At 39.1% G+C, this 18,681-nt stretch overlaps 1 protein-coding gene across 3 annotated transcripts in view; it reads left to right on the top strand.

Moving 5' to 3' along the window:
- Positions 1–18,624, top strand: part of RTTN (rotatin) — a 94,859-nt gene extending 76,235 nt beyond the window's left edge. For all 3 annotated transcript variants that reach the window (XM_053396623.1, XM_053396621.1, XM_053396620.1), the window contains exons 42-49: positions 161–258; positions 3,350–3,430; positions 3,897–4,023; positions 8,012–8,214; positions 12,147–12,414; positions 15,226–15,329; positions 16,889–16,958; positions 18,100–18,624. In XM_053396623.1, coding sequence (XP_053252598.1) covers positions 161–258; positions 3,350–3,430; positions 3,897–4,023; positions 8,012–8,214; positions 12,147–12,414; positions 15,226–15,329; positions 16,889–16,958; positions 18,100–18,182 — 1,034 coding nt within the window. In that variant the 3' untranslated portion in view covers positions 18,183–18,624. The remainder of the gene's footprint in view (positions 1–160; positions 259–3,349; positions 3,431–3,896; positions 4,024–8,011; positions 8,215–12,146; positions 12,415–15,225; positions 15,330–16,888; positions 16,959–18,099) is intronic.
- The last annotated feature ends 57 nt before the right edge of the window (positions 18,625–18,681 follow it).

Below are 18,681 nucleotides of genomic sequence, written 5' to 3'. Positions count from 1 at the left end.
TGCCGGCGCACAATTTCTGTTCTCATCCTGAGGGAAAGTTTGTAACCTAAGGTACTGCTTCTGGGTTAGCAGAGTTTGTAACCCAAAGTGTTTGTAACCCGAGTAACCACTGTATTTGAGTGTAGGCAGGTTTGTTGATAGAGTGCATTGTTCATTACAGCCAACCTAATAGAAACCTGCTTGGAAGAGATAAAGCACATTCATGCACAACTAAACCTAGACTCCTTGAGGCCTGGAAAAGCAGTCCCTAGGAAAAAGGTAATTAAAAGAGAAAATTTGCAAAATTGATATTAAAAGCTTGGAGTTTCTCCTACTGATGTTGCAGAGCACAATCCAGTGCATGTCTACGCACAAGTTAATCCCACTATGGTAATTGGGGTTTACTCCTGAGTAAATGTGTTTGGGGCTTAAGAAAGAGTGTGTGGCATAGTGGTTAGTGTGTTGGTCTGGGATCAGAGAATCTTGAGTTCAAATCTACACTCGGCCATGAAGCTTATTTGGGGACTACATATCTTTAGGTTCCAAGAGAAAACATCCCTCTTCTCCCAGGCCTTTGGTTAATTAAACAATCTGTGGCCTTTTAAACTGGTGGTGGGGAGTTCTTGTTTTTGTTTGTTACTCTGTTATATCTTTTCATGGTTTTATATTGTAAACTGCCCTATGATCCTTGGATGATGGGTACTATAGAAATTTAATAAATAAAATAGTGCCTTTGTACAATGAAGGTACTTTATTCAAGCTTCTGCCATTGTTTAAAGCCACCATTTTCCTCTCAGTTTCCTTCATGTCCATTTTACTCAAAATTCTATTAATGTTTTATGCTTTATCCTTTTCATTGTCTCTCCCTTTTAGCTCTCACCCCATTGCCACTTTTGTTAAACAACCTGTCTTCACTTTTTCTCCCCCACCCCGCCCTGATTTCATGCAAATCCAAGATTGTGATGTGGCACTACAAATCCCCCAGTGTGGTCTTGCTTGATAACATTCTTACATTTTTATTACATGTAAAGAGAAGAGCAAGAGCAGACTTCTGTTGAGCCCTTTTGAAAGTTGCTGTTTGTCAAGAATTTGGTCAAGTGGCAGGATTTAAATTGAACAAGTCAAAAACTAAGGTTTTAGAGAAAAACTTAACATCGATTGAAAGAGAGAGGTTTCAGAATGAGATAGGTTTAACTGTGGTTAAGAAAGTGAAATATTTGGGGATTAATATGACAGCAAAAAATGGGAACTTATTTAAAGATAATTATGAAAAATGTTGGACGGAAGTGAAAAAAGATTTAGAAATTTGGTCAAATTTGAAGCTTTCCTTGTTGGGTTGAATTGCAGCTATAAAGATGAATGTTTTGCCTAGAATGTTGTTTTTGTTTCAAACATTGCAGATTGTGGACAAAATGGATTGTTTCAAGAAGTGGCAGAAAGATATTTCTAGATTTGTCTGGCAGGGCAAGAAGCCCAGAATAAAATTTAAGATATTAACTGATGCAAAGGAAAGAGGCGGATTTGCCCTGCCAGACTTTAAACTTTACTATGAATCAGCAGCATTCTGCTGGCTGAAAGACTGGCTGCTTCTTGAGAACACAGACATTTTGGACTTAGAAGGTTTTAACAATGTTTTTGGTTGGCATGCATATTTGTGGTACGACAAGGTTAAAGCACATAAAGCATTTAAAAACCATATTGTCAGGAAAGCATTGTTCAATGTCTGGATAAGATACAAAGATTTATTGGAAAATAAAACCCCAAGGTGGTTGTCACCAATGGAAGCGAAGGCTCAGAAAAAGCTCAATATGGAGGCCAAATGGCCGAAATATTGGGAAATTTTGGAACAAGAGGGAGATAGACTAAAACTGCAGAGCTTTGAGAAACTAAAAAACAAAGTGCGAGATTGGCTTCATTATTATCAGATAATGGAGGCATATAATTTGGACAAGAAAATTGGCTTCCAGGTGGAAAAATCAAAATTAGAAACAGAACTGTTAGAACCCAAAACTAAGATTTTGTCAAAGATGTATAACTTGCTGTTGAAATGGAATACTCAGGATGAAACGGTGAAATCTGCTATGATTAAATGGGCACAAGATGTTGGACATAACATGTTTGCTGACTGGGAACAGTTGTGGACCACAGGTATGAAATTCACGGCATGCAATGCCTTAAGAGAGAATATTATGAAAATGATATACAGGTGGTACATGACCCCAGTCAAGCTTGCAAAAATATATCATTTGCCCGATAATAAATGTTGGAAATGCAAAGAAACTGAAGGTACATTCTTTCACCTTTGGTGGACGTGCCCAAGAATTAAGGCTTTCTGGGAGATGATCTATAATGAAATGAAAAAGGTATTTAAATATACCTTCCTGAAGAAACCAGAGGCCTTTCTTCTGGGCATTGTCGGCCAATTGGTGCCAAAGAAGGACAGAACTTTTTTTATGTACGCTACAACAGCAGCAAGAATACTTATTGCAAAGTATTGGAAGACACAAGATCTACCCACTTTGGAAGAATGGCAGATGAAGGTGATGGACTATATGGGATTGGCAGAAATGACCGGCAGAATCCGAGACCAGGGAGAAGAGTCGGTGGAAGAAGATTGGAAGAAATTTAAAGACTATCTACAGAAATATTGTAAAATCAATGAATGTTAGAATGATGTTGGATTGAAATTAAGTGGTTTCCAGCTGTAATGCTTTAAGAGAATATGAAAAAAAAGGATTATAAATAGGTAATAATATAATGGTAAGGATTTGCTGAACTAATAATTTGTGGTGGAATACAAAAAAGGGAGGTATGAGGAGGTCCGGGAAACAAGTTAAAGGAAAATAAGCAATTGAAAATTTATGTGTTTTTAAATTTTCTTTATTCTGTATTTTTGTTATTTATGTGTTTTTTCTCTTTTTTTATTTTATTGTAATATCTTAAAAAATCTTAATAAATATCTTATAAAAAAAATATGAAAGTTGCTGTTTGTCCTTTCCCCTACCCAGTTTATCACCTTACTTTTGTTCCTTTCCATTGCGCTTTTGAGAGCAAACCCTTTTATTGCCATCCAGTGAATTTGCTGTGTTTGAAAACGTAGCTTCCATTATGGATTCCATATTGTATCACTCTTCCTTTATGTTCAGTAGAGCTGAAATGCTTCTTCTGCGTTAGATGAGCTTATTGAAATTCAATAATCTTTTCCACAGACAGTTAGAATGCCAGCATCTTAGAAAGCAAGGTGGTCAGGTGCAATTCCAGTGTGGTAAAATAAGTCCAGAAGCAAAAGGTGCTATATATGTCATATAAAGCAGTTTCTGGTTAGATATTGATGCTAAATCACTTTCTTTATTTCTTTTTGTTCTACTAGGATGATAATAACCTCAGCAAAGAAATAAAGCTTGTCATGCAGCTCCTAAGAAATTGCTTCTTTCGAAATGAATCCTGCAAAGTAAGAGATGTGGGGGCACGTGCAACTTTCAGCTGAAAATGTTGGTGGAGGCACCTCTTCCAAGCACTAGCAGAAGCTTCTGGAACAATCTTCCTTCTGTCTTTACATCCAGGGGATTCCATTTTCTGGAATTTCAACAAATTCCAAGATGTATGGTGGTGGTGGGGGGTGATTCTCTTTACTGAATGTAAGTTGCAGTGTGGGCCTTCCCTCCCCCAGTAAATCTGAACTTACACTTTCTGTTGTATTTGAGTGTGGTAAGCTCAAAATGGCCTCTATACTCTGCTTGGTCGAATATGCAGTTGCCGATTTCCTTAGCCACAAGATGAAACATTATTGTATGCCTTTAAGTACCATATCTCACTGCTTCTATTCATTAGTTGTGAGGGTTTTAACTTTTACTCACAGTTTCTCTTATGAAAGTAGCTTTTCAGTATTACACTGTCCTCTTGTCTCTGTCCGACAGTTAGCAGCCCTTGGAACTCACCTTATCTCTGTTTTGCACACTCTGTGGCCGTGGCTTTTAATGGATGACTCACTGATGCAAACAGCTCTGCATTTGCTCTGTGTCTACACGGCAAACTATCCTTTAGGTGGGTGATGAGTCAGACTTTTGTTTACTTCTTTATTTGTATATAAATATGTGTTCCACCCTTCTAGTGCCTGTACGCTATGCAGGGCAGCTAACAACACATCAAAATAAAACCAAAAATGCCACAGAGGCAAGAGCTGCTGAAAAAACACCACAGTTAAACAAAACCTCAAGTCCTCTGCAAGGAAAAGTCTGCTGGTAATAAAAATGTCTTCCTCAGCATTTAAAAGACAGAGATGGGAGCCCCCATGCCTCCCAGGGCAAAGGGCACATGTTGGTGGTGTGGCCACCGGGTATATTTTGTACTGGAACAGTCGCCAGAAAATACTAATCCAAGCAAAAGCTGTGAGGGGGAAACTACAGTTAACATTTGTTTTGTGCATTATCCTTTACTGTCCCTGTGCTATGCAAGTGAAAGTCCTCTTCAAATTCCCTACTAAACATGACTGGAAAACTTATATAACATGCACGCCTACTTCCTTAAAGGAATAGGTAGCTATTGTAAAGTGGAATCAACTAACCCTGTTTGCTAACAGAACCCAGTGCAAAGGCTCCCACTAGTGCAACAAGCCCTCCCCTTCTCCCCACCCCCCACCGCTTTGGAGGGTTGGGAGAACCCCACAATAGCATGCCGGGAGATTGTTTCATCAGCTGACTTTTGGTCAACTAACTTTTGCTCAGAGTAGACCCATTGAAATTTATGGACCAAATGATCATTAATTTCAGTAGGTCTACTATGTGTAGAAGTTAGTTGACTATGGCCCTGTGTTTGTATATAATATGGCTACCCTTTGATATCATATATTCTTTCTTTCTACCCACTTTCTCCTCTCGTAGCAGTTTTTTAAAATTTATTTTAGGAATAAGCACAAAACAGTAATATAAGCACAGTGTGTCTACACAGCATCCATAGGTACATTCTGTTAACAACCAAATTTTCTGTCAATCAGCAATACCTTTCATAATACTTTTTTTGAGATGTACACTGACTGAACCTGTATGGAGAGCCAAATAATTTTTGCTAAATTAAATACCTACACCTAGCATGGCTAGGTTTTACATTACAGGAAATAAGAATACCATGAGTAGGCATCTGCATAGCTTCAGAATAGGAGGAAACCCAGGCTATAAAAGTTTCAGACATCTATTGTTTTGAGGAGAAGGACAGTGAACTTCGTTGCATATAGCAGCATTGACTTTCTAATGTGGGTGATGAGTTCATGTGCTCAGTGAATCTAAAGTATGTGAATACATGAGGAACTCTTGTCTCCTGTGGTTCAGTTTTCCACATAAACCTATAATTAGTATCTATGAGGTTGATGCTTATATTTCTATTTATGACAACTTTTGTATGAATATATCTAAATTGAAAGCATGATTGGGAAGAGTGGAAAATTTTATTTTGATCTGTTGTCATAGAAGATGAATGCATTTCTGTTTAAAAACAGCCTTGCCTTTTATATATTAAATAAACCACACTATCATAACAATTCAGCAATATGGTATACAGCATACAAAATACAGTAACATCAATTGAAATATTAAGACACACAACCTTCCATTTCTGTTGTGAATAGATTCTGAAGACTGGTTTCTATGCACATCATTACAGAAGTAGCTTTAATTTCCTGGTAGTCTTATAAAACATTAAGTCAATTTAAATTATCTTTCTAGACATTGCAATGAAGAGCTGTGCATGTCCAAGGTTCTGCATGCCTGAGGTGGGCTTTAGACTTATGTTCTCAAACAACAGCCTTCAGTTTTTCAAACTAAACTGAGAAGACACTCAAACACAGACTGTAATGCAGCAGAGCATATTCAAAGAAAATACTTCAATTCAACTGGGCAGGCCATTACCTTAAGCATGCTTGCAATAGCATTTAGGGTCATGGCCATGGCTAGGAGCCCATGTCTGCAAACCAATTTTTATTCATACATTAAGCCAAATTACGTTCCTCAAGGCATATTCTGGGACCTTTCCTGTGCAAAAGTGCACCAGTGCAAAACTATTACTACTAGAGATGTCTCTGAATTTTATAACTCCTTGGCAACTCAAAATGCTCACCTCAAATATGAGATGAGTATTGTGACCCTCAGGTTCTTCTCTGGCTTGGATTTTAATCTGATTCAGAAAAGAACTTCACTTCAGCTCTATCTTACCCATCTATAAGTCCCCAACTACCCACCAGTTTACTGGTTGTGGGACGGAGAGAACTGTTCTCTGTGTGTTGTTTTCCCCCTCACACCCTTCCAGGGCTTGGTACTGCTGTGGTAGGAATCCAAGCATCAGGAGCAATTATGAAATGTAATTTTCTCAGTTCTCCTGAAATCCAGAGGTACACCAGGGGTCAATTTGGCTGGGAATAACTTGAGAGGCTTTCAGGTTTCAAGGAAGGGGATGAAGAAACTGCTCTGCTTATTCTAAACTGATTTGAGGAGTACTGTGGGGGCAGTTGCCAGTTAAAAAGAGAATCTCTTACAAAGCACAGAAGGACCCTTGTGTGGGCAGGAAACCACTAATAGTGAGTTTCATCATCCTAAATTGTTTGGGTTATAATTAAACAATGTTCATGCTCAAACAGTGCAAAAATTAAGTGGGTGTGATCTCTTTAAGAAGTCTTATTATGTTTTCAATTTATTTGTTGCCTCTCACTGAAGCCTCAAGTGGCTCATCTTTGCAGCTCTTTATTTAACAGGCTTTACGTGATTAGATATCCAAGATTTGATGGTGGAAAATTATTAATGCATTTATGTCAAGAGTTTTATAAAGATAAATTATATTTGCCACTATTAAAATTTGTAGATTGCATTAATATATGCTTTATCCAAAATGCACTTAAGATTGGATCGGGCCAACTTTCCACCTGGTCCAAATTCTGTTTGTGGCAGTGGCAGTGCAGAGGTGTCTCAGGAGTACTCACAAACAGCATGAAGACATCACCCATCCACCCACCCCAGTTTGTACCCAGCACCTGACAACTGCCTCTGGACATTGAGAACATTTAGCTGCCCCATCTAACAGCATCTGGGATATCTATTCTCTAATGTCTAATCCCATTACTAAATATTCTGGCAGTAAATTGTATAGTTACAATTATACAATTGTAAAAGCACTTGTTCTCCACCTCCAGTGCTACTTTTTAAAATCATGATTTGCTCCCTCTAACACCAAACTTAGGTGGTGAGTGCCAAAAGGACTTGGGGCCACTGGAACAGGAGAAGGGAAATATCAACATGCTGAGGGGAACCCTGCAGGTGGGGGAAGAAACCCTAAGAGGACTAAGTAGCCTGATGAGAACTGATCATGTTTTGTAGCCACAGATTACTGGGAAGAGTGATTTAGGAAACAGTGGGGACGTGATGGAATGCCCTGCTTGCAGGAAGCAGCTGGCTTGATCCCCTGAAACAGGAGGCAAGGACAAACAGCAATGTTGTTCTGAAGGACCATCTTGTAAAAACTGAATACGATTTGTTCTCGGAATTCTGTTAAAGACATCTAGACATTTTAAATAGGGTATTATTGGTCCATGGACTGTCTGAATACTTCTAACCCAAAGAAAGAAAATAAAAGCAAATGTGATAGAAACATTACATAATCACCAGTATTATCATGAAAACTAAATATCCTATTTGTAATTCTTTATTGTATGGAAGTGTATCTAGATATGTACATGCACAAACCGTTTCTGGTTATTTTAACTGACCCAAATTTAATGTACTTCTTATTGAGAAGAAGCTTGAAGCATAAATTTTCTTCTCTGATCAACTTACAATAATTTTAGTAGAAAGCTGATAAAAAAGGCTGTATAAATACTTTAATGGTTCATTCATAGGTCTTGGTATGTTGTTTTGAAAATACATATTTCATAAATCATAATGAAATTGATAAGATTACATTTTTATACAAAAAGGATACATGTATTTATGGAAACTGTATATTTATAAGTTTTTCCTGATGGTTAAATGCAACTGTGGTTCCATCTTTGAAGGCTGTGGTTCTCTGTGTTTGGCAAGCAGTGGATTGTCTCCTCTTCAAACAGCCCAACGAACAGCAGCTGGAAACTCTCTAATGCATAGCATTGTGAAGTTGGCTGCCCAAACCCCAGCCGAGAACAGCACAATCCAGCAGATGACCTTTAATCTTCTGGCTAACGCCGTTGTATCTCATGACTGCAAGGGTGTTCTTCAGAAGGTATGCATACATTTTATTTCTAAACTTCACAAAAAAAGTTTAGGTTTTGCACAAAACCAAGTGAAGATGTTAAGACACTTATGTGGTCTGAACCAAGCAAAAAATTGTGAACAGAAGAATGATGCTTAGGATGATGAATTGGAGGGTAAGTTATGGGGAAAGGCATAGCAAACATAGGCTTGGTTCATGCATCACATTAAACCATAGTTTATTTTAAACTATGGCTTAAAGTGAATAAGCAGTATGGGTACTTCCGGGTTGGCGCCTCCGGCAATGGTGGAGCTCCTCCGATCGGGAGAAACTTGCTCCGTGAAAAGCAGGGTCTGACCGCCACGGCGAAGGCGGAGACCCATAGAAATCACAGGCGGGAGAAGCCTGTGAACCTGGGATTCGGCTGGCACCTTTTGCACCTCCCCTACGCTGACTTTTTCCTGTGGACAATTGGATTTTAAACAACTCCCTGTGAGTAGAACGGAAAATTGGATTTCTAAATACTTTAATCTGGCATCGAAGCGGGAAGGTTCTAAACAGGAAGTCCGCCTTCCGCTTTTGTAAATAGATTGAAGCAAAGACGGTACAAGCTAAAGTCTCTGAAAGTTTTTGACAAAGGATTAAATTTCCATCGGACAAAAATATAAAACCCCCCTTGGAAGCAGGAGAAGAGGGGGGAAGCTCTGGACCTAGTGAGCCTGCAGGAGAGAGTGAAAATCAAATTACCACTGCTCTGAACCTGGAAAAGGGCTGCCAGATGACGTTTGGGGAATGTTCATTGACAGAACAGATTTGACAGTTAGCTAAAATAAGAAAGATACTGTTTCCATTGTCCTCTTTTGCGTTCAAAAAAGGAGGAAAAAGTAACTGAAAATTGAAACTATTTTTATTTGTTTGAGTCATGCTTGAAAGAATTGATACAAGTGGAGACTATTTCCCTCTAGAGGGAGCATGTGAAACTGTTACAGGAATGTAACAGGGAGATCTCCAGCTGCAAGGTAAGGATTCTGGGAACCAGAGATTGACCTTGAATCATTCAAAATGTTGATAGGAGAAGCTATTGTGACTGTATTATATAAGATAAACTACTCGCTGGAACAGCTTCATAAAAAGACAGATGACACAATTTTTAAAATTGACAACTTGGAACAGAAAGTGACTAATTTGAGTCAAAAAGTGAGCACCAACACAGAAACAATTCAGGACTTGGCACAGGAACATACCTTGGCAGGACAAATGGTGGAGGAAAAGGAGAAAACTGCTGTTGTGAAACCTAAAGTAGTACAAGCGGGATCCTCAATTTTTCAGAAGCAAATTGAGGATTATAAATTGAGGTCTTCCATGATTGAACCTAGTAAAAGTCAGATCTTGAGGATTGGATCCCGGCTTGGGAAGAAGGAAAGTTGGAAAGATCCCTTTATCCAGGGATTGACTGACTTTTGGGACATGGGCCTGGGTTTGGAGGAGCCTGAAGTTTTGGGGGCCTCTAGATTTGGAGGCATCCTGAAATACGTCCTGAAATTCTTTATGGACTTTAGTTTTAACTATGGAAATTTGGCTGAACTATCCAGAAGGAATAAAAGTATTGCTAGGTTGGAGTTTTCCCGAGATTTGCTCCCGAGCATCAAAGAATATGAAGAAGATCCGCAGAAGGGACTTGGAAAAGATTTAAGAGCCTCGGACATAAGATCTCCAGGTTGATGGACTATATGGAACTGACGGAAAGGACTGGCAGAATCCGAAACCAGGGAGAGGAGACGGTGGAAGAACACTGGAAAATTTAAAGTGTATATTTAGAAATATTGTAAAAGTAATGACTGTTAGAAAGATGGTGGAATGATATTTTATGGATTTAGCAGAAATGATATGAGAAGCTAAGTACATATAAGTAATTTAGTCTTAATGGGAAATAAGGCTTATATGTTATTTATAATATGATAGAAAATAGAGAAAGATGGAAAGAATTTGCTGAAACAAGTACTAGAAGTGGGATACAAAAAGGGAGGTGTGAGGAAGTCGAGGAAACAAGGGAATGAAGGATAGAGTATGGAAAAGGAGGGATGTTTTTAAATTGTCTTTGTTTTGCTTTATTCATGTGTTTAGTTTAATGGGTTTAGGTTGGGTGTGTATTGTTTATATATTGTACTGTATTGTTTTTGCTTTTCTTCTCTTTTCTTTTTTTTCTTTTTTCTTGTATTTTTCTTCTCCTTTTTTGTAACTTTTAAAAGCAATAAATATTATTTAAAAAAAAATAAAGTGAATAAGCAGTATGTTAGTGCACACTCCTCAAAAGCCCACATATAGGGATTGTAAGATGATACAGTTATCATCAACAACAATGAAAAGTTTTGAAAAAAAGCTGTTTTCTATTATTCATCCATGTAATTTCATTGTTGGTTATGACAATTTGCAAAAACAACAACTACTATACATGATTTTTTTGTCACAGGACATTATTTATTTATTTTTTAAAAGAAAAGAATTGTAGTATAGGCATAATTTAGTTACTGATTTTGCATACAAGCCTAATTTAAAGACTATGGGTTGTATTCAGCTAACTTTGCTCAGTGTAGATCCATTGAAATTAATGGATTGATATTAATGGACCCTTATCCTGGAATATCTTGCTGTAGGATTGCTTCCTCATTGCTATATTGTGCACGCTGTTTTCCTAGCTGCTGTTTCAACTGCTCTACCCTACTCACCAGTTTTCTATGTTGCACATCGTAAAGTAAAATAATTAGGATAATATTTGCATACGGCTCCAATACATTTAGACATTAATTATATGCACTGTCAATATACTTTGTCATGTGTCAACATTGCTTTTTGTGGAAAGGTGGGCCTCTATCCCTTGATCTTCATTTACATTCTTTGCTGCTTTGAAAAAAATGTCAGTATTGTTATCTCAAAAATGAAAAGCATGGGATGTGCCTTTTCCCAGAAATGATTGGCTTGCTTTGATGCAATAATTCTCTTTTGAATAATACAGTAATTTCCTGCTTATGCTTGATGAACGCTGTCGGAAACTATAAAGCACTTAATCATTAGGGCAATTCCTTCCCTCATCTGTGAGCTCACGATCTTTACTGCTTCTTAGAGCAAGACAATGAGTGGAACAATAATAGTCTCTATTCCTTTTGCCCATCAAGCAGAGCAGAAATGGGAATTGATTGTGTCCTTCCTTCTGGTCTTGATAAGTTGGTTGGCATAGTACAGCATTCCACACTTAAAACTACTTTTGACTTTGCTGTTAGTATTATTGTTTGATTTCTATACCAAAAATTCAGTTTACAGAATGTCAAATGAAATGCAACAGAATAAAATAAAGAGGCAGAAATACAAAAATGGGTCAGCTGATCAGAAAGTTATTTAAAAAATAATGATTCATATGTTAAGCTTGCTGAAGTAACTAAGTCTTAAATTAGTATGTACTAATCACCTGCTTAATGACACTTGTCTGCCATGAGGGTTGAGTATAGCTCAGTATTAACACATCTGATGGCAATAATGTTCCCAGAGTATAATGCATAAACTGGATTGACTGAACAGTGTAGGAAGAGGAGGATTTTATTTATTTATTTTTACTGACTGCATTATTAATATCTGTTATGAAAACAGCATTCTAGTTTCAGGCTAGTGTTGAATTTTTCATAATTTCAGGAAGTTTGGGCAAATGGTACGTTCATTCTGTTCTGTTTTGTGCAGGCTGAGGTCATTCACTGAAGCGATGGTCAGGCTGAAGCAATAGATGAAAATATGCTACAATTTGAAGGGTCACTTGGGAGGAAGAGCTAATTTATCAAAACTGCAGAACAGTGTTTCTAGATCAAAGCTTCTGGAGAAATAGCTTATTTGAGGGAGAAAATGTGTTTCACAGAAGAACTGTGAAATGGTGTTCTTCAGTAATGTGGTATGCTTTTGCCCCTGTCATATTCCAGAGTAACTTTCTGCAGAACTTTTTGTCGCTGTCATTGCCAAAAGGAGGAAACAAAGGCCTTGGTCCCCTGGCTGTTGCTTGGCTGAAACTCCTCTTGAATTTATCATTTGGAGAAGATGGGCAGCAAATGATTGTGAAGCTGAATGGTAGCTTAGATCAGCTTATAGAGATGGCCAAGTACAAACACCGAAGCCATCCATATACGATCCTTCTGATTCTGCACAACACCTGCTTTAACCCAGTCAACAAATCCAAGATACTGGCTAATGGTAGGTACTGATTGTTTAAAGTGTTGCCTTGATACAGCTATGCTATTTTATGGTAATGATAAATTGCCATATATATTAACCTTGGTGAGTACTGTAGATTCCGGCGTACAAGACGACTTTTTAACCCCGGAAAAGAGGTTAAAAAGTTGGGGGTCGTCTTATACGGCGGGTATGGGCGGCACGGAGCGGAGCCCGTCCACCGCTGCTGCTGCGGTAGCTCCGAAGCAGCGGGCGGCTGGCTTGGCTCTGCGCCGGGAGAAAGGCAGCCGGCACGGAGCCCGCCCCCACGGTATATAAGATTTTTATATATGATTAAACTTGATTGAGAACTGGGTATTAATTAAATTTAAAGGTAAAGGTAAAGGGACCCCTGACCATTAGGTCCAGTCGTGGCCGACTCTGGGGTTGTGGTGCTCATCTCGCTTTATTGACCGAGGGAGCCGGGGTATAGCTTCCGGGTCATGTGGCCAGCATGACTAAGCTGCTTCTGGTGAACCAAAGCAGCGCACGGAAACACCGTTTACCTTCCTGCCGGAGCTGTAACTATTTATCTACTTGCACTTTGACGTGCTTTCGAACTGCTAGGTGGGCAGGAGCAGGGACCGAGCAACGGGAGCTCACCCCATCGCAGGGATTCGAACCGCCGACCTTCTGATCAGCAAGTCCTAGGCTCTGTGGTTTTACCCACAGCACCACCCGCATCCCCTAATTAAATTTATACAGTGCTAATTAAGCATTTTGGAACTCTAGAGCACACTGTTCAGTTTTTGCAGGGAGTTGGCTAGGGCACTCCTGAAATAAATTTATCACATGCTGTGGCATGCCAACAAATAATTTATTTAAAGAATTTAGGCAGTACCCTTTAGTGCTAAGCTCCAAATTGTGTGCAACTTAAAATCAGAAAACATGTACAGTAAAAGTGAAAGAATAGCATAAAGTTGCACTACAGTGGCTATAAAATCTGTAAAATTAGAAGAAAATAACCCAGCTAGAAAAACAAGTTACATCCTACCATGAAACATATTGGAATGCCTCAGTGTTTGTATTATAAAGTACTTTGCTTGGCATCAGGCAGCTTTTCACATGTGGACCATCACTACCGAATCACCTGCTGGCTGCTGCCTATGTTTGGTGAGGGACACCCAGAATGACTAGGCAGGCTGATGTGATAATATGGACTGTCCTCTACCACAGCCTTGTTGGGATACTGCCAGGGAGATAAAGCCCATCATGGCCCCCACGTCGCCTCCGGACGTCCATCGATCTCCCGTAGATACAGTATCAGCAATTAGCGACACGAGCTCCAGAAAATAGCTTGTGACATTCCAGAGCTGATGCACGCTCTATCAGCAGAATTCGCACAGCGAAAGATGCACGCAGGAGAGCATATTTACAAGTTTATTCAGCGTTGGTCAGAACAAAGAAAAAACATGACTGCCTGCTTCAGTCTGCTCAGGCACAGAGAGAGAAAGAAACGAAAGCAATAGAAAACATAAACTTCCTGTGAACAGGAAATACGCAGACTCTGTGACTCACAAAGCCTGCTCCCTTTTAAGGTGGAACGGAAATATCCTAACAAGCCTTTCCCAACCTCTGTTCCCTGGATTTTCTAGGACTACAACTCCCATCAACCTCAGTGCTCAAGGAGGGGAGGTGGGTTGTAGTTCAATAACATCTGAGGACCGAAGCTTAGGAAATGGAGTGGTACTGGACAGTCCTTCATATAACTTGGACCTCAGCTGTTTAGGACTTCATAGATCAGGAATATGCAAACTCGGCCCTCCAGATGCTTTGGGACTACAACTCCCTCCATCCCTAGCTAACAGGACCAGTGGTCAGGGATGATGGGAGTTGTAGTCCCAAAACATCTGAAGGGCCGAGTTTGCCTAGGCCTGTCATAGATAGTCACTTTGAATTGTGCCTAGATAGGGGTTAGTATTTTAATGGAAAAAGCATTCTTACGTCACTGCAAATTAGACCCCAGCTAAATGGATCCATAAGAAACCTGCACATATTTTGTCATCATATGGTGTGTGTGTGCATGTCTGTATACACATGTAGTGGAAGCAATGCAATGAAACAGAATTTTTATATGTTGCAAGGTTTCTCATAGGGGGAGGGGGCAACAGATGAAGCTACATGTTACTTTCTAACAGAACTCTTAACAGTTTCGATCGACAATTACCTTCATACTTGGAAACCTTTCTTAGGCAATCATTATTCAATTTTCATAATCTGCTTTAAATATAATAGAACAGAATCCTAATATTCTGAACATGGTGATAATGGAATGCCAAGTGTGTAGGTACGTTTTGAAGACAGAAAAGCATGTGTAAGAAGCAACAGAATAATGGGTTTTTGCGAGTGCAGGTGGGTTAAGATTGTCAGTGTCTTAATTCCTACCTGCTTGGCTTTTACTAAAGCATATACTATTTTTTTATTATTTAACAGAATTTATATGCTGCTTGATTGTAATAAAAGCAGTGATGTACCCATCTCTTTCCCACAATTTTTGGGTCTCCTAGCTAATTAGAATGCCTGCTTTATAATTAAGATACCTGCAGTTTCTTGGCTTTACATGAAATTTAATTCAGATTTATTTTTTACAAAGAACACTTTCTAATGGCAGAAGTCAGGAGTGATTAGTTAAAAATAAATTATTCTGATGATATAAACCTACTGTACGTACAGTTGTAATATTTACCAGAGAAAAAAGAGACAAATTATCCACGGGAGTGAACTGGAGAAGCTGAAACGATGATATAATGTCCTTTTGTTCGGTGCATGTGTGGTCTTTTGTCTTCCTTGTAGATAAAGCCATTTCACTGCTATCTGACTGTCTAGAAAGTGATAATCCTGTAGCTCGAAGAATAGGAGCATCTGCACTTTGGGCTTTGCTTCACAATTATCAGAAGGTTAGTGTTCTGGGTTCTGTTTTTTTAAAAAAAAGACTGGATGTCTCTCTTTTGACATGTATTCACCGAAGCTTTGTAGCTTTTTCTTATGTTTTACATTATATATCTTACCTTTTCATTAGCATGGTCAATAAGACTGTACATCATTTTTAAAAATGAAAGCTTGCAGCAAAATTGGCAGGTCTTCAGTCATTTAAATACATATTTAGCACCCCCAAGTCAATGACCCCTTTGGATTGCCAATCAACATGCTGCTATAATGAGAGAGGCCACAGTTGGAGAAATTCTTCATTTCTGTGTTTTGCATAAAAGCACAGGATCTAATCTTGACAATTGTTAAATTCCTTATTCCCGTGAAATAGCAAGTCTTACATTGGGATTCTTTCCATTCAGCCTGTATCCCACTTTCTCTTTTAATTCTATCGCCATACTTAACAATCTTTCCCCAAGGGTGCTTACCTTCTGCCTACCAGTTAGCTTCCCAGTGTTTACCTTGCCAATCCATCGTTGCCCTGCCAGTATAGTAGAACTAGCGTGTGGGATGCTTTAATCCCAGCCATACTGAAAACTGCCTTCTCACAGAAACTGGTCCTAGGGCCATTTTGTTTCTGACAACTTCTTCCTGAGAAGTTGGAGTGTTTGTGAGTATTCCTTAGCATCATGCATCTTAAACCATTGGCCCAAGTTTAAGGAAGTCCAGGTCAGTGATCTCTAAGAAAGCATCCACTGCATGGCAGCTAATAAGGTTAAGATCACCATTTCAAACTCTTTAAAGCTTCAAGAAGTTTGATCGATGCAGAAGTGTAGAGCATTTTAATAATTTCTTCAGCTCTGTGGTTCTGATACACCCTCACCTGTTAAGCACCCCTGAAGCTTACAGAATCCTTGAGAACTAAGTACTGTAATTACCTGTTTTCAGAACCCTGTTCTGGGTTCCGTTTTCCTGTTTATGCCAGAGTATGAAAAAACATTTCTGTTCTGCACCCAATTACACTTAGTGGAACTCCAAATGCTATTAAAAAGGAAATGGTGTCTGTTTCTGAAAGCACATATTCTTCCTCCGCTCTCAGCCTCTGAATGCAAGCTGCGAGGTACATAATGCATCAAATTATCACTGATAAATGGCAACATAATGCATCTTATTGTAGGTTATGTGATGCATGGCTTTAAAATACGCTCCTTATTGTCATGTAACAGACAGCCCTATGCTCATTCCAGCACCACTGCATCCAGCAAGAAGTTGGCAAGTGTGTCACACAGCATCTTAATATTCAAAGAGGAACTTTCTGTTATGCTGAGCTTTGCAAACAGCCATGTTCAGGGAGATTGTGGCTCCTTTTATTGGCTGTATTTCATTGAACTCTGGTCTCTTCCCCCCTCCTCTGCCCCACAGCGCTATGCACAATGGTGTGCTCACATGTTGCATTCTTAAGTTTCTGAATGTCATAGCTTTGTGGCCTGCTGCCAATAAATGACTGCCAAGGAGAAGGAATGATCTTAAGAGCATCGGCACGGGGGAGTTAATACAGTCATTGGATTATTCTTTCTTTGTGCTACAGGCAAAAGTGACTTTGAAGAACCCATCAATAAAAAGAAGAATAGACGACGCCTTCCTTTCAGTCAAGAAAAGTACGTTTTTAATGGAGAAAATTTGGTTTTCCATCTCAAAAGGAGTAGCAGCTGATGCGGGGATTGTTTTGCAAACAGCTCATCAATATTCAGTGTGGACCACAGAAACAAACACATAGTATGCAGTACTATTGTAAATGAATCCCACTGAGTTCAGTGGAGCTTGCTCCAAAAGGAAGTGCGCACAGGTTTGCAGCAATGTCAACAAACTTCCTGAAGCTTTGTGCTCTTTGGACTGTACTTTTGACATTCATAATGTGCCTTAAAAGAAAAAAGAAAAACCTTTTTACATGAACTAGCTTAGATTAGTGTGTTAGTACTGAATATTGGATATATCTGTGTACTTGCCATAGCTTTTCCCCATTCCATATTGCCTAAAATCTTAGAAAAAAGGCACAGTCAAAATTAGCCTTTTGAATAGAATCTTGCATGTCATGAGCATATTAAGTTTAATTCTGAGAAAGACTCAGACTGGGTTAGACCCTTACTAAGCTTCCTTTAGTGGACATGGAAGCCTGCTCTGTAGGGTTGGGTTGCCCAGGGGAGAAGCATGAGTGGTAGTTCTTGAGTCTCCTTGTACTCCAGTGGGAGCCTCCACTAGACCAAAGTTCCTTCCATAAACATTTTCACAGAGCCTGCTTTTGAGAGCTCTACTTACAGTAGTTTGATCAAGGGGGCCAGTCATGTTCTCAAATGTGATTTCCAGCATTAGTTATATAAAATTATCGTTGGGCAATTTGGGGAAGAGTTTAGCTTGGTACTAGAACATATGCTTTGCATGGGAAAGGCACCAGGTTCGGTCTCTGGCATCAGGCAAGGTTGGTAAACACTCACTTTCTAGAACCCTGGAGAGTTGCTGCTAGTTTGTATAGGCCAGGGGTGGGAACCCCCAGCCTCTCTAATCAGTGTAGACCTACCTCAGTGAGCCAGATAAATCAGTGATCTGGCATGTGCTGCTATAAACCAATTATGGCAGTATGCTTTCTGAAACCAAAGGCTTATTAGAACTGATTGTTGCTTTAAAAAAAATACAAAAGTTTAGAAGGACCTGCCTTTTTAATGTTACTTTTAATTATCAGATAGATAAATTGCAAACACCTGATGTGATGTGTGCGGTTCTCTCCCCCCCCCCCTCTTTTAGCTCTTCAGCAACAACAAGAAAACCAGCAAGATGCCTATCACTTCAAATGCCTGGAAGCCCTTGTGCTGCTTCTCAATAGCTAACAGTAGCAGTGTTGCAGAGCTGGTTCCCTCCCCTTTTGAAGGACACCAGAACCCAAATGGAATCTTAAATCCACTGAGTGGAAGAAATCTACCACTAAAGAATTATGTTAATTCTTTGTACTGAGGATCCTGTGCCACAGAAACTCCACAAAATGTGTTTGTCTGTGGCAACCCTGTTCCAGTGCCTTGATGCTATAAGAGGCAAAGGAAAGAATGGAATATAAAGCATGGATTTTTAACAATGTACATTATATTTTTATTTTTGATACATTTTACACACACTTTTTGCAGTGTCTTTACACATGTTTGCTTTTAGAAGACACACTGCTCTTCAGCTGAAGCGTATTAATTATATATAAGGAGGCATAGCACTTATAAATGATGTAAAACATTTTTTCCACAATGTCTGAACTTGTATAAATAAAGATGTCACCAAAATGTTGATTGGCACTATCACTTGCAGTGAGAAAAGGAGGACTGCCTCTTGGCTGCTACTGTA

Source organism: Podarcis raffonei, chromosome 7, assembly GCF_027172205.1.
Source record: "Podarcis raffonei isolate rPodRaf1 chromosome 7, rPodRaf1.pri, whole genome shotgun sequence".
Taxonomy (NCBI): Eukaryota; Metazoa; Chordata; class Lepidosauria; order Squamata; family Lacertidae; genus Podarcis; species Podarcis raffonei.
The sequence above is the reverse complement of the archived record's forward strand: the minus strand, read 5'-3'. Positions and strand labels throughout refer to the sequence as shown.